At 36.9% G+C, this 16,628-nt stretch overlaps 1 protein-coding gene across 2 annotated transcripts in view; it reads left to right on the forward strand.

Annotated features, from left to right (window-relative positions):
- BMP5 (bone morphogenetic protein 5) overlaps positions 1–16,628 on the forward strand; it is a 58,654-nt gene that overhangs the window by 16,273 nt on the left and 25,753 nt on the right. For both annotated transcript variants that reach the window (XM_085324858.1, XM_085324859.1), the window contains 2 exons: positions 7,360–7,552; positions 13,030–13,178. In XM_085324858.1, coding sequence (XP_085180984.1) covers positions 7,360–7,552; positions 13,030–13,178 — 342 coding nt within the window. The remainder of the gene's footprint in view (positions 1–7,359; positions 7,553–13,029; positions 13,179–16,628) is intronic.

The following is a 16,628-nucleotide window of genomic DNA, read 5'->3' on the forward strand; positions in this document are numbered from 1 at the left end:
TCCCTACTGTTTACTAAAGTTGAATGTATTGTGTGAATGTTTTGAGGAGATATGAAAGTAGAAATCATACCATTTCAAAACCCACCTGATGGATAATTTAATGTTTCAAACTAATTATAGTTTTCAAATGTATATTTTGTTAACTGGTAAGAATCTAGCAAATCTTATTAACAACAACAAAAATATTAAGAACTTACAATTTTAATAATAGAGCAGTACTTTCCTAATCATTCCCAAACAATGTAATAATAAAGTGCTTAGGTAAGATCCTTGATTATTCTAACTTAATTTTGTTATAAAGAATGGGATATTGAAGTACCTTTCCTCTATGGAAGATAAAGAATGAAAATTCATGCGTATTCAAAAAAAGTCCAGATGGTATGTTTTTATTTTTTAAAAATTGCAGTTTTCCTTTTCATTCTTGCTCTAGAACCTGTTCAGTCACTGAAATTTTTTCATTGACTTTGTCTTGCCTCAAACAACTTTGCAATACAAACATTTCAGTAATTCTATGTAGTTATGGAGGGGATATTCTATTAAATTGGTATTCAGTAAATAAGAGATGATTTTTCATGTATTGAAACTGACAGTAACTACAGAGTATTTCACCAATTTTAAAGCTATCCCTAACTTAGCTGAACAAAATAGCTGAATATTGCTTGTGATGTCAGTAACCGACTGAAAATAAAGACTTTAGTGAAATAATTCTACACTTGACAGCAGTGACTTGTTTCAAAATGTGAGCCACAAAGTCTTCTGCTTTGTGATTTAATAAAAAAAAAGTAAAAGCTATTTACATCGCTCTTTCAGAACTACATTGTAAATCTATAATTAAATGTAACCATTCTAATATTAGTAAGTACAGAGTAACTCAAATATACAGTACTGTAATACTGCAGTTTTTAAGAAACAGAAGTGTTGCAATGATAAAAGTAAAGTTTCTAGAAACTCCCCCTCCTTAATCAAGCTCTCATTGATTTCAGAAATAGTTTTGCCTCTGTTGGAGGGAGTCAGAATTTGGAGTAAGATTCTGACAATGATTTTGATGTTCGAGATGAGACAATCTTGTTGAGTGGGACAAAATTTGTTAAGAYAGATTATTGCGAGGCCAGCAATTTCAACCATTGACAACTTTTTTGACCTAACGGCTCCTAATATGCCTGAACTTGCGCCTTGAATATGTGCTGATCCATTTTGATCAGAGATAAGTTCCCAAAAGACCTCAGTTCAGAAGGTAAATTCTGAATATACCTAAGACATCACAGAGTCCTACACAACATATTTTCCTGTAGAAACCAGGTGGTAATGATGCCATCTCCATGAACACCTTTCATGATCTAATTCCTCACTGAGAAAGGGCGGGATGTGACTTCTCAGCCCAGGGAGGGAGGTGGGAAGGTAAAGGAGAGGGGTATGAAGTCTGTATCATCCACTTTCCCTTACAACTGGCTACAGAATATTGGCGGGGGGTCCACCAGCCCTCCCCACCCTGCTGTTGAAAATTGGCCTCAGTGCTGAAAGATATGCAGAAGGATTGGTACCAGAAGGAGAATGGGGCTGGCATATGACTCTGAAGCTTTTTAGTGTAGGATGGACACTCAGCTGAATAATGATTATTCAATAGATGCTTATTCTCAGATGAATAAAAAGTAGATGTGGGAACAGAAACTTGTTTTATCCTCATTTTGACCCCCAGCTCTTCATTGCTTCTGTGGAGTGGCCCAGATTGTCCCSCTACCAGGCTACTCACTATCCTGGCGCTTGGTATATGATCATAGAAATTAGGTGATACAGACTCAAATGCCCTTTGGCTGACAGAAGTCTGTCTCCTATTTCTGGCCTCTGGAACACCAGCAGACTAAAGAGGAAAAGCAGATATATTCTTCTGTTCTGACTCGAGACAGTCGACCCTTAGCAAACAGAAGTGTCTCTCTATTGACTGTATCAGGCAGATGTCTCTGGTGTCCAAATCATTCCTCTGAGGACAGGTGACTATTGTTATGAATCTCCATGTCCAACTTGAAATAGATTTTCAGAGTCCCAATCAGGGCTCTTTCAATTCCATAAAACAAATTAAATCTTGTAATAGTAAAACTCTTACGCCAGTGTTTACATTCTATGATAATTTTTTGTAATAATTGCTTTTACAAAATATTTTTTACAATAGTTGTACTTAAAAAAGTCCTTTCAACTTACTTAAAACCTCTTTTAGAAGAACTGTAGTCCCTATTCAAATGCCATCAGCTRAAAGAAAACATTGTCATTTATTTCAATGGTCATTTAATCAGATCTTGTAGTTTTTAGGGCTTCTAAAGTACAGAAATGAAAGATGCACTTGTTGGACTAAGCTTAATTTAAATTTCTAAAGTTAAAACAGGTTCGTTTTCTGCTGTGTAAAAGCCTTTACAAAATTACAAAGCTTTAAAACTACATTTTTTTGAAATCTGTTATGTGGTCTCCCTAAATTTTCACTCTGCAGAATGGGAATGACGTTCAGCCTTATGTGCTTCTTAAGGTCCCTCAGATGCATTTCATTAAGATATTTAGATCTAGTAATTTTTTTTTAAGCTGTCACTCAGCTTTAGGATCACATCTACCTTACCTACTCAGCATGTTGCTGTATGTTGTTCAGTGTGTCACCCCTTTAAACGGTGTACTCAGGGAGGAGAGAATGGGTTTCTAGAATTTGAATTTTGGAGAGGAGAGCAAGAGTAAATAGCTATTTGATGTCTGTCTTTTCACAGTAGCACAACAGCTAATTCCTAGGGCCTCTGACCTTTTAGTGTCCTGTAAGAGAGTACTTGCATTAATCTGTTGCTTATCTGTCACCTACCACATTTGATATTTCCAGCCTCTGCTTTCAATTATCAGTCATTAGAGGCAGCACTGAGTAATTTCAGGAGAAAACGCCTGGAACCTTTGACCTGTTTTTGTCAGATAACCACAAGTGTTCACTGTAGATAAACTATCATTTCATTATATTCRAGATGTAAACGAGTGTCGTTTGTAGTGTATCAGCTTACTGTAGCCTTTATCACCTTCAAGTGATTAAAATTGCCTGGTTTACTTAGTGCTTATGCAAAGAATTTAGAGTCAAACAGTGAAATTCAGTGAGATTAGCGTAAATGGCCCCTGACAGTCACAGGGTCTGTAAGACTCTTAGTTTTGCCTTGGCGTGTATATTTAGTAGTTAAACAGTGACATTAGGCTGGTCAGTGAAGCTTCACTATGCGTGYGTCCGGCCGGGATCTCGGGATCTCACGCTGCAGAAGCGACTTATTGCAACACAGCTTTGATGTGATCCTCAGCTTGATAAAGCAGCTTTCCCTTTCCAGCCGGGTCACAACGCACCAGCCTCTTCGGGAAAGGCAGAGCACTCGGCAGCGGGAAAGCAGTCGCCACCGAAAGAGCATGCACAGTAGTCCCTCTATGCATGAAGCTGTCGCTAGCACTTCTTGCATTGTACTTTTTAAGCTCTGTTGACGGTTAGACATTTAAAGCTGAATCTGTAATATGCTGATTGCTTACTACACTGTGCATTTGTGTGGATGCTTTCTATTTTTTCCAGAAGACCATACTTTTTGTTAATGAAAATTTGTGCAGTTCTCAGATCCATTTATACAAATATTTTCTCTTGATATCAGTGATGACCCTTTTTCTAAAGTGTCTCTATGGTGCAAATTTGTCTTCTCTCTTCTTATAGATGTGCTTTGTGTAAATGTATGAATATTTCATCAGTGAGCAACACGGATGTAAAAATTACTCTTTGTCATCTTGCACAAGCAAGTATTTGTGATGTTACCTTAAGCTATGATTTACCTGATGTAACCATAGTGCTGAATTTATTAGCTTTAGGTGGTATTTTTAAGTTGATGCTTGGAATCCTGGTTAATGAGAGCAAATGAACTTTCATGTAATCAGCAGTGATACTCTATTGGCCCTGATATTCTATTTTTTTAATTAGAAAAATTATATTCCTCCAATAGTTAAAATAGTACTTCCTCATTTTCTAGTCAACTATTTTATAGATTCTGTGGTCAAACCCAGAAATAGATGCACTTTGGTAGATGAAACGGGTAATGTTGGGATGACATGAGAATAATATGGAAAAATTAAAAAATATATTAAATTAAAAATTACTGTAATTAAAAGTCTTAATCTGTATTTTACAGGCTATCACTATTGCAAAGCTCTTGCATGTGAAATAAAGATATTTGAGACATAGCACCCACAGAAATTTGTGCCATTTCCGCAGAACAAAGGACCTGAGACATAASCTGACTAAATACGCAGTGTCTCCCCTGACAAGGCTGTTATTCGTCCCTGGCTAATGTAGAAGYGATCTAGACTTGTTTATTATCCTCAGTATTAAAATACTTAATTTCATTAAATAATGTTTCTCTTTGAATTCATGACTTAAACCTGTCATTCCAGTCATTAGACAATATTACGACATCACAGCAATTGCTTTTTTTGCAGACTGCTATGTAATGCAAAACTTGTCTAGACTTTCTGGCTTCATTGTGGTCAGYGGGACTGCCTTAGACTCAGGGTTTTTCACAGTTTGGACTGATTGTTTTATTCCACTTTTCATTCGTATAGTCTGTCATTACTCTGAAATCATAATTTATCTGCAAACTCTGTCCTGGCAAGTCTAGGCCTAAGGAAATTTTGAAACAGTGGATGATTGGATGATTGCTTCCTTTTCAGATGGCAGTGCTGGGTTTACATGGGAACATAGATARGTAATATCTGTATTAGCTGTATTAATTAATTTTGCACTCAACAGGAAATTGCTATCAGTATTCTTTCAGTAGTTGTGAGTGGTCCTGAGCGAATACTATCAATGTTATCATAGCGTCTTGCAGATTTTTGTGTCCAAACTGTAACATATATGGAGAGAACTGTTGTTTCCAAACTGGTGTTGTTGATTTGAATGTTCTTGTAAGAAACTAGGCTAAAAAACCCCTCAAACCCAAATAATAACAGAACAACACAGGAGCACTGGCATTTAAAACCTTCGTTTAGAGTGTAATTCTCTAAGTTTACTCGTACTGTGTAGTGTTTAATTACCCCTAAATGATGGTAAGTAGTTGCTGAATAAATATTAATCAAAGAGTATCAGAAACGATTGCTACTTTAATTCTTTTAATATATTTTACATTTGAAGATTATTGTTGTAGCCTTTCCACTATAGTTTAGAAATTCTGTTGTAATATTAGAAACTTGCAGTTAGACCTTTATTCTGCAAAAATCCTCATCAATTCACTGCATTTGCATATGCTAATCCTTGCCAGGTTCTCTCAGAAATGAAAGGCTTTACATGTTCTTTTTAAAAAAAACAAATAAACCCCAAACCTCAAGTTTGRTCTTTGTATATATCTCCCAATTTAAAACCTCGCAATGGAGCTGCTAAATAGATGGTATCCTGTTTCTCTTCAGTAGCAGCCCATTCGTCTTCAGATACAGAACAGCCAATTTACATGCTTTTGCCTCTTTTCTGCTTTACTTTTTCTACACAGTGTAAGATGGCAAACCCATGTAAGTTAGATATGCATCTTAGCCAAGTAAACCTCACAGTTAGCAGACAATTTTCCTTTTTGTCAACCAAAAGAACGTTCATTTTCACTGAAGTAAAGACAATGTTATATAGTGTATATATTTTATTTTCTGTTGTTCTTACAGAGAAACAGATTTGTACATTTTAAAGRATTATGTTAATGAAAACAATGATGGTTTGTATTTTTGAAAGCATGARAAGGAAGTGTACTCTAGAGGACTAGATATAAGGGCACTGGTGTCTTAAATATATCTCCGAAAATAATGTAAATACTTCTGCATCAATAGCTCTCACTTACATATGTCCCTAACCATCCCTTTGATGGTCCTCCCAAAACACAGTTGTTTCTTTTAACATATTCCTATTTCTAAATCCTACGTACATAATAATGCACACACACACGCATGATACACAAATATTTTATATCTGTTTAAAATACATGTGATATACATATATGCGTGTGCATATAAGTATAAATATATGTGCATTGTAATAATATTTTTTTATTCATGGAATTCATCTACGTAACATTTTGTAATCTAGACGTGTGCTTTTTCACTACTAACGCTGTTCCTCTCCTAGATCTGAGGAATATCAATACTAAAGCTGAGTAAATGAGTGGGGCTTATTTGGGGGAGTGTTTGGTGGAGCTGGGTGCAGCCGTAAGTGTTCAGCTACTTTTCTCAACTGAATCCCAGGTATGAATGTTTTAGGCTTTGTCCATCCTCAGTGAACCAAAACACCTGTATCACGAGGAAGATGGAAGAGCTTCTGAACTGCCGCAGGGCACAGACTCTACCTTGTTCAGAGGTCAAAAATATGTTGTGCTCTGTGGGAATAAAAACTGCAGCTCATTTTCCTTTCCATATCTGTAAAATCTGAAATATTAATCCCAGAAGTTGGTCATCAGCCCGTATCATGGCATGTGGGTTTACTTGCCACATTAAAACACTCACTCTGTTAAGAAGGTCATTAAGAAAGTGGATTCGAACCGCAGCTGATAGCTGAATTATCCCCAAAGCAGCTGTAAATTCAAATCAACTAAAAGTCCRTCTCCTCCTCTTTAAAATCCTGTGCAACCCTGAATAAGCAAGGAGGTCACTGGCTTTTCTTTTGGAAACCGTGGCGGTGTCAGAAACGCTGGAAGCTGCCACTGCAGCCCCGCCGCGTCTCCGGGCGGGCTGAGGAGCGCTGCGTCCTCCGCAGCCCTCCGTCCCCCTTCCCTTCCTCTCGCTGCTGGCGGGACGACCCTTGTGCCAGCACACCGCAACGTGCTAATTTATAGGAGGTAACTGCTTCTTAAATGTGTAGTAGCTGTACCGCACTTTAGCACTACTTCAGAATTTATTACGTTAAGTGTAAGTGATCAGCTTTCCTCCCGTCTGCCCGGCTAATACCTGCAGCAGTGTTTTCCAAAGTTGTCTGTGTCTCTGACATTATTGCTGCTGCATTTATGATTAAACTCAGGTCCTAAATCCTTTCACAGGTCTTAGTTTGCCCATATTTCTAGCTACTTTAACAACATACCCTCTTTCAGCTTTTTTTGATATTCTTTCCACTCTGGCTTCTGGAATTCGTATAAAAGCCACAGAGGGTTTTTCCTTTTGAACTGAAGACACTCGGCTTGTGGAATTTCCTTTAACTGGAAGTATGTCTGGGCTTGTGGTTTTATGATTTGCACAATTTTCTATTGTTCTGTTTGTTTACTTCTAAGCACAGGGAATGCWCCAATAATCATAGGAAATGTGTATTCATTCCACCTCAGAACCTGTCTTCTAAATTCAACCTTTTCCTAACAGTTGAAAGGGACAAGGACTTTTCCCATCAGCGAAGGCACTATAAGGAATTTCGGTTTGACCTTACTCAAATCCCACATGGAGAAGCAGTGACAGCAGCTGAATTCCGGATTTATAAAGATCGAAGCAACAGCCGATTTGGGAATGAAACAATTCAGATTAGCATATATCAGATCATCAGAGAATATCCAAACAGGTACCTTGTTTGCGTGCACGTGTTATGTTTGGAGTAATGTCTTACGTTTCTRTCTTAATTGGAGAGACGATAACTGATTGTAAATGTACCCTCTGCAAGGTATTATTGCTGTAGCTTGTGTGGTACYAATTCTCAGGCAACAACAACAAATACTGAGTGAGAATAAAACGTATCCTCAGTGTAATTTATTCTGGTGTTATGGAGAGTTACGTATCAAATCTCACCAAATAATCTGCCCATACAGCTCTCTGCTGCTGGGTGCAAAGAGGGGTGAGGATTAGCTTCTCAAAGCGTAAATGGTGGAATCACATGCACAGTATGTATCTGGATTGAGAAAGACACCATTTGCTGACACAGAAGTAGTGCCAACCACGATTTGTTTAGCTCCTTAAAGGCAGATAAACTAGTCAACTTTGTTTACTTTTGAAGGCACATTGCTTTTGTGCCTATGTTTTAATATTCTACGGAATTTATTTAAACAGATCAAGTCATGCACTAACTGTAAGATGATATGTGTGCACTTAACATATGCTGCTTACCAAAACTGAATATTAAAACAAGTATGACATTACAGATGAACAAATCTCTGATTTGTTTGCAGAACAATCTGTGTGTCTTATTTCCAAGACTGTGCAAAACCTAAGTGACCAGATTAGACCAGACAAAGTAGCTCAATACCTGAAATTCCCACTAAAAAACTGTTAACAGTTCCAAGGCCCTTCTGAAAAAAGCTATATACTTTCAAATTTTTTGGTTTTGYGGCTGGATTGTTGAGCATTTTGAAACAAAAATTTTGGATGTCTTTTCTCAGCAAAGGTAAAAAAAATAGTTTTATTTTGAGACGAATGAAAACTCTCCCTCATCCTGGAACAGATAACATATTTCCATTCTGGGCATGTTTAACCAAAGCAAAGAAAATAGTAGCCTAAATTTGCAGAGCATTCTGGAGGCCCCATCACTGAGGCTAACATTTRAGTTAGCTCAAAGTCCAGGCCAGAGTTTGAATCCCTTTTTTGCGCACATAGTCTTKAGCTTTTGCCTTCCAGATGAGAACCTTGAGCATATAAACATAAAAAATTGTCGTGGCTTTTTTCTTTTTGACCCAGCAAGCACTGGGGTATTTTATATCAAGTGGAGCAGAACCAGCAAGAGAGAATGAACTCATCCTTCCAGAATACCCTCTGCTTTCTTAGGTTCACAGTGCAGAAATTGCTTTCCTCTGTGTTTGGCTTACAAAAGTTACTGCTGACAGAGTCTTAAAAGAAACTTCTTGGAAGAACGAAGAAAATAGGAAGGAAGAGAATGTATCTATTTAAAGGGCACAAGTCAAGGTTAGGGTGATGTAAATTCTGTAAACTCAAAAGCTTTTTTTAGGAATTAGTGGGTAAGRTTAGTTTTCTAGTCTGGTTTGTGCTTCTTTTTGTTTTTATTTTTTTTTCCCAGTAAGTAGTTTCTGCTTTTTTTTTAAAGGAAGACAAAAGGATCAAAATTTAGTAGTATCTAGCTTGTTAAAATGACAATTTTCTCTACACAATCTGTGATAGTGAACCAACGAAGAATTCTACTGATTTCTTTCAGTGTCCATCTGCAAATTTCTAGGATAGTAAACAGCACTAATTTCTATTTACAAACCTACAAGCCCCGTGTCCTCTAACTGAACCATGAYGATGGAAAGTGGCATATCCAAGTATTGCTTTTTGCCATTAGGTCTAAGGAAACTTCAGACTTAGACTAATGGTCATGCATTTACTTGCTATTGGTGATCTTGCCAGTCTCTCCTTACATGCGGAGTACGTAGAGACAAATGCCTCAGAGGGATGAGATGAGAGAGGACTGCAAGCTCTGTACTGTTCATATTTAAAACAAGGAACGTTTTGCTGGTTTCCCAGCTGTTTCTTGATGCCTCCAAACAGATGAGTTCCCAAGAATATTTTATCATTGGTGTTTGCAATAATATTACAGCTTTTGCTCTGGGGCTCAGGCCTCATTAGTTCTTGACTTGTTGCCTCAGGTTTGTCCTACATATATATATAGCAGATTTTAGGTGAAATTTCTCAGAAGCTGCAGAAGCTGTGAGTGCAGAATACTCCACACTCCCTGCTGGTGTGATACCACAGCAAAACCACTCAGCTCACCCCTGCTTCAGATCCTTGCTTTAAACCGGAAATTTGGATGTCTGCTAGAGTTCTGCAATCTGGAATGCACTTCTGGTACACTTTTAGACCAGTAGTGATCAGGGCTGATGAATTTTGAGTTGCAGACTAAAGATTATTTTGTAATCTGAGACATTTTTCTGTCTCTATGACAGTATGGCCACTTAAGTGTATACATTGAATTTGCTTGGAGTTTGCTGAAATGACAGTGTTTCAGATTTAAGTTTTCTATTTATCCTATGGAAGTATGTAAAGCACAGCCAATAGCAAGGCRAATCTTCTCACATAGCCCTGCCAATGTACTCCTACCCTGATCTTTTCTCATGACGAAAGTAATGTACTCCAACTGGCCAAACCCTTGTTCAAGATCTGGTGGCAGCTAGCCACTAATTTGTCTAAACCCCAAGGATTCTTTCTGCATTAGGGAATCCTCAAGTGGTATTAAGATGCTAAAGCAGCTTTCTGGAATGAGGCAAGAGGTGAAGCAGCACTATGGGGATGGCCTATTACATAGTAATCACAATTTGATGTGTTCTAAAACTTTGCTAGGTTTCAAGGAAAATATACGTGGTTTATTCCATCTTTACTTTCTTAAATGACCCAGGAGATCTGGAGCTTCTTAGACATTCTGCCGATAGTGTCTTTGCTGAAATTTTTGACTGTGGTAGCATTTCTGTTGTAGACAACTGACCCTTTGGGACCAGCCTGAGATCAGTAAGCTAAAAAAGCCTCCATAAAGGTAAAGCCAATCAGCTGTATTCTGCCTGAATATGTTAACTGTTGTATTTCAGGCTATTTACGACATAATGCTTTTCTTTTTATTATGTGTTGTGGGCTATTTTTGAAATAGAAATATGTTTAAAAATTAGAGCCAAAAAGTGCAGCTGTTTTTCATTTTAAGTGTGATAGTTTCTGCTTTTCACAAAATAAAGAAGAATTTTGAAATTAAAAATGTCACAAAATACATTGACAAATTTCAGTGAATAACACCGGCTAATGCTGGAATACTGATCCCACAGCAATCACTTACTTGTGAGACGTCAAGTTTCCATTCTATGTTTATAATGAAWTGTGAAAAAAATAGCTTTTTTGACAGATATTTTCAATTTATGTAGTATATTACATGGGCTAAATAATTTCATTCATCTAGATAATTCATTTTGTGTTCCTCYGCCTGTTCTTGAGAATTAGTTCCAGTTTTCTGTTTATTAATTAATATTTGTGAGACCAATCTACCTGTTTGAGTCTACTAATGTGGAAAAGATGACTGATATATCAATGTCAAAAATAGTTTGGTGCATTCTGCTGCAGTACAGAATAATAAAGTCACATGGAGGAAAGATTCTGAGGAGAAATGCATGCTTTATAAGGATTTCAGGAATGTACTCATTAGCAGTGCCCTATTCCAGTTTGGCATAACAGGCATAGTTCTTTTGGGAGTATTTTATGCACTCAAAGCTAAGTGTAGAGCTGAATGAATCTGTATAGGAAAATAATGTATTCTCACAGAAAAGACAAATGTGAAGTTATAGCATTGTAATATTGTAAAAATTTATGGTCCAAACAATTTTATAGTTTTCTATTAAAGTTCCTGAACGATACAAGAAATATTTACAGAGAGTCATCTTAAAAAATGTCCCATTCAGAATGAAACCCTTCAGTTTTAAAGTTCTGATAAAACTGCTTATTGGAGAAAAAAATGGCATTTAAGACTCCAGAGAGTACCATTTATGAGCTTGTGGTACGTTGTTAATTTGTTCAGTGCTAGCATAGCAGGTCAGGCTTGTTAGAATTGCAGGACTGTTTTCATGTTGGCTCCAGAGGGAGAAGGTATGTTTTCTCCTTGTGTGGTCATTAACCCAGGTCTGCTAGAATAGCAGTGATAAGATCCCAGCTGAAGATTATAGTTCAACAAAAGAAAAAAAAAGAAAATTGAAAGAAATTTCTTTTGATTTTCATAGAAAAATGAAAAAAAAAATCCATAAAATACAATCTCTTCATCATTGCTGTGCTCTTTAACCTGAAACTTCAGATACTTCTCGCATATAAGATACATRTATGCTTCTGTCAGTTCTTTTGGTCTTATTTTTTGAGTGTTAAACAATCAGTTTCAAGAGCTACACGAGTTTTTTTTTCAGTTTTTTAGGTGCATTTAAAATAGTAAGTAATTACCTGTTACCTCATTGCAACAAAGCAGCATTGGACTGCAATGATAAGATCACCATAAATTTAACTTCATTTGTTATACAGAAAGCCTATTATCTCTGTCTGTCTTACCTCCTTAAGTATATATTCATGGTGTCTGTAAGGTAACAGAGCCATTCCAAAGTTTGGATAAGCCAAGACTATCTTTATCTTGGACAATCAAAATGTAGAATAAATTATTTCTTCTGGTTAACAAGTGCTTTGGTTACAACAGAAAAGAAACAAGCTTCTGTAGCTATAGATTTCAGTTAAGAAGGCTAAATGGGGAAAACAATTTTTAATAATGCATGCTGCTTTGTAGGAAGAGGGTAAAATGATGAGAGTTAAATATCTTGGTTCTAGTATGATTATTCAAGGACATTATTTGCCATATAAATATGGTTCTGAAACTAATTGTGTCAGAAGATATGTGAAAACAGATCAAAGAAATGATCCATGCAAACATTTAGTAACACAGTTATGCTAACTCCCCTAAATAGACCTTCTGAATTACTGGACAGTTACATGGGAACAAATTTCAGAATATAACAGAAAAAACTAAGGGTTAAAATGTAAGTACATTACTGAACAGGTATATACTTTGCTATATGGACTTATTTTCTAAACATACATACTAATATGAAACTAAACTGTCATATATTCATGTYTTGTCATATGATACAGCTGCTGCCGTGTGTTATTAATAACAGATTTTTTAGTGATGCTTTGCCTTTCAATTTCAGTTGAAATTGGAATGTGATTTTGACTTTTTTTATCTTTTTCACTGTACAGTTTATAAAAGTTAATCATCCTGAGACATTCTAGTGCAGAAAGATGAGTCTTTTATGAGCAATCTTGCTTATTCATATTGTGTATGCATGTCAGGAAACTAAAATTTTCARATTTCTCAGAACTGCAGTTTTCATGTGCTGAGACCCATTTCAGAAAGTCCTCTGAGGAGGAATACCTGTATTATACTTAACAGTTATGTTAGGTACAGCATATGCTGTATTGTGTCATGAGGAGGATATGTCCAAAGATTATTCATTTGGACTTGAGGAAGTTATTGTCAGCAAGAAAGTTAGGGACAAAAAATTGATAATATTTGAATGCCCTAACTCTCTATTTTCCTTAACTCAGGGACGCAGACTTGTTCCTGTTGGACACAAGAAAGGCTCAGGCTTCCGATGTGGGCTGGTTTGTATTTGACATTACTGTGACCAGCAATCACTGGGTGATTAATCCGCAGAACAATCTGGGCTTGCAACTCTGCGCTGAAACTGAGGACGGTAAGATAACCATAGATCATAATCCTGCATATGCTCCTGTGGTCTGTTTCTGTGAGTGTTTTTTTTTAACTCTGATGGGTGACAATTCACTGAGAGTTTAGAAGAGAAGAACAAAGTCTTATCCTGCTGCAGCTGTGCTTTTTAATGTTCTCAGTTCTGTAGAATATGGCAATTATAAAACTCAATTGAATCAAGTTAAATTAAATGAAGTTTGGGGTAAAAGCTCTTTTATAAAAAATAAAGTTTCATATTAAGGCTCTTCCAGCGATGATTAAATGCATACATCCAGGAAACTCAAGTAGATTTGTGGAATTTTCGTTTTATAAAGTTTCTAAAGATGTTTCTGGGCTGGACCATGGAGAAAAGCATAAAGAAACCTCATGACTGTTCRGAATTTATCTTGTAATCACTGGTACGGATGTTGGAGAAAGGTTAATGTGGAAATTGTTTTCTATCTTTTGAAAAAAAWTAATTTCAAAGCTTTTTTGTCTTGCAATGTGTCAAAAATTTGAAATCTTGAAAATTTTCATTAGCTGAAAATTGGAAATTAATCAGATTCATAGTTGTTTTTTTAGTTTAAAATGACTAGAGTGTTACAGTATTCACAGTTGTCCTGTTCATTAAAAAGCAAAAATACCTCTTGATGCAAAATAATATTTTTAGAAGAATTGTCCGTAATGTAGACTTCTTTAGAAACTAATAAAAAGAGAATTACAGACTGTTTTTTCTGGGAAGGTTCACTTAATCCATGCTACTTTACAAGCAAACTTTTAAATTTATCTTTTTCTTGTCAAAAAGCTTTTTATGTCAAAGGCCAGGGGATCTATGATGCCCGTTAATCTAAACCTTAGCTGACATCATGATAATGAGTAGCAGGAGCAATGCTGATGTAAGGATTAATATATATATTTTTTCTTCTTGCTTTGTCCTGGCTATGTTATCTCATTGTTTCCGATCTGAACTCCCCTTGGGCTCCAGGGGGCTGTGAACAAAGCTGCTCATACTTTTTCGGCAAGTGCTGGGGAGTTATGCAAAAAGTGCCGTGGCCTCCGTGGCCTCTGAGCAGCATCGTGCTGAGAAGAGGACAACTTAAGCCGGGGGGGGGGGGCAATTTCACCTCGTATTGCCCACGCAGGCCCAGTAGAGTCAGTGCAAAGGGAAGACACCGGCGTGGTGTAGAGCACCTTCTTGCTCTATCCGGATGGTCATCAGAGGCCCCTGTGCTGAGCACAGGCCGCAGAGGAAGCGGCTCCATTCGGTGGACTGCTGCGTTGGGCGCTCTTCAAGCCTCCCGATTCTGGGGAGGTGACACCTCCGTCAGGCATCCAAATTAGGTGGGCTGGCATCCATCCAGGTTTCTGGCTCCAGCATAAACTCYATCCCTGCCTTTTTTTCCAGGAGGTTCAAATACAAGAATTCTCAAAAATTAAATAGCCATGAAAGGCATTCATTAAGAAACCCTGGAACCAGAAATAGTTGGAGCAATTTGTTGGTTCTAGCCTTGAAATTATATTGGTTCAGTAAACATCAGGAAAGTTTATATGGGTAGAAGGAAGCCTTCAGATTAATACACTGAAGAAATTGTAAAAGAGCTSTTTTATGTAAATATTTCCCCTGTCTTATTCCCAAGATCAGGAAGGTGATAGATAATTTTCTTCCATAAATTCCAAAGCCACAGACAGCTTTACCTTCTGCACCTTGCTTATTTGAATTTCTCGGGGTAGTTGCTCTAGTGAGGAGGGAATTCCCCTCTTTTTTTTTCGATTTCTATTCCCTTTTCAGTTTATTCCTAAAAGAAGAGTGCCATTTTAGGGGCTACAGTTTTCAAAACTATAGTGAAGAGCTGTGCCTGCCGTTTCAGCTTAGCATAAGAAAAAWTATCCTTTCAGGCTCTTACAATTTTAGTCTTAAGGCTTTGATTATTTTTATTGGGTTGCTGTTACTTCTGGAAGCTATTAGAAACACCATCAGTTGAATGACATGTTTGTGTACAGATGGAACACGAATTTTTATATATGACTCAGTGTGTAGTAGATCCTGTTTATAACCCAGAGAATCCCACCCACCTTTCCTCCAATCATTTTTCTATGAAAGTTCAGAGATTAATTCAAATCAGTTGAAAAATCTTCCATTGGCTTAAGAGATCTTGAGGCCATGTATTCTGCAGGACATTTCTTCATGCCTTCAGCTGGCCATTGAGTTAGGGGGAGTACAGGACTGGTTCTGCCCTGGGAACCRGTGGGACTTCTGCAATGAGACATGATCCGTTCACTCTATTGCAACAAAATAGGATTCTGTTAAGTTGGAGGGTTCATATTTGAGGTATTCAGATGCTGCACTGGGGCCCTGGAAAATAAAGTCTATAGATGCATAGTAGTTTTTTTAAATTTATTCATGCAGCATCTTTAAAACGAGGCACCTGTAATTACTGAGACTCTGGGGTGCCACTATATTGTTACCATTAGCATTAATAGTAATCTTTCTTGTACTTATCCTTCAGTGACTTTTTAGGGATTTACTTGTGCAGATATATTTCTTTAGTGAAGAAATTTTATTTCCCTGAGGATGAGAATTTTATTTTCCCTAAAGATGCCACATAAATAATAATGATGTCTATATGAGGAATAAAAAAATTTGTAACTATTTAATATAACAGTTTGATAAAGACAACTTTAGAAGAATCTCTGGTTGTTATAATTCATATTTTTCCCCTTTTGTAAATGCTGAAAAGTATAAAAGACCACATGACATTGGAATGTGTTTTTTTTTTCTTACAGACAGTATTTGGTATCATACACATCATTTTAGCATGAAATGTAGACTTTTTCTCTTAATGGGACATTTTATTTTGAACAGGAAGAATAAAGGTTTGTATGACACATATGGAAGCTGTCAACATATAATGCACTGTTTCCCTGGGGCTGTGGTAAATTAAGGATCAGGTTTTTTTGATTCTCTTTTTTTAATAGCTCCTCAACATTCTGCTGCATCCCCTTTGGCTGATTCCCTTCTTTTGACACCAAAACTCTCTATGGTGTTTAAAATGAGAGGTGATCATTTTCACATTGATGGAAGTAAGGGTGTTAGATGGACTGCAGCATAAAATCGATGCAGATGCAGAAACAATTTGAAAAGCTCCATGTGACACTTTTCCTGTATGTATACCATATGTCTCGTAAGACTTAAAACATGTTGCAGTGAATCAGCACCTTTGTATTAACACTCAACATTTTTATAATTGGAAGTTAGCAACAGTTTGCACATCATTTTAACTGGAGGCGTATAGAAAGCTGCAAGAGTATTCCTTTGGCCGTTCGTGTCGTTCATGCTGAAGAAAACCTGGTGTTGTCTTCTCAAAATGGGAGAGAGAGAAAATGTTTAACTCCGATGGTCCACAGAATATGACAGATCCCAAACACAGAGCTCTCAATATGACATCCTGGGTAGCCT

The sequence above is a fragment of the Rhea americana genome, unplaced genomic scaffold (assembly GCF_003343005.1).
Source record: "Rhea americana isolate MKP2758 unplaced genomic scaffold, rheAme1 scaffold_94, whole genome shotgun sequence".
Lineage (NCBI taxonomy): Eukaryota > Metazoa > Chordata > Aves > Rheiformes > Rheidae > Rhea > Rhea americana.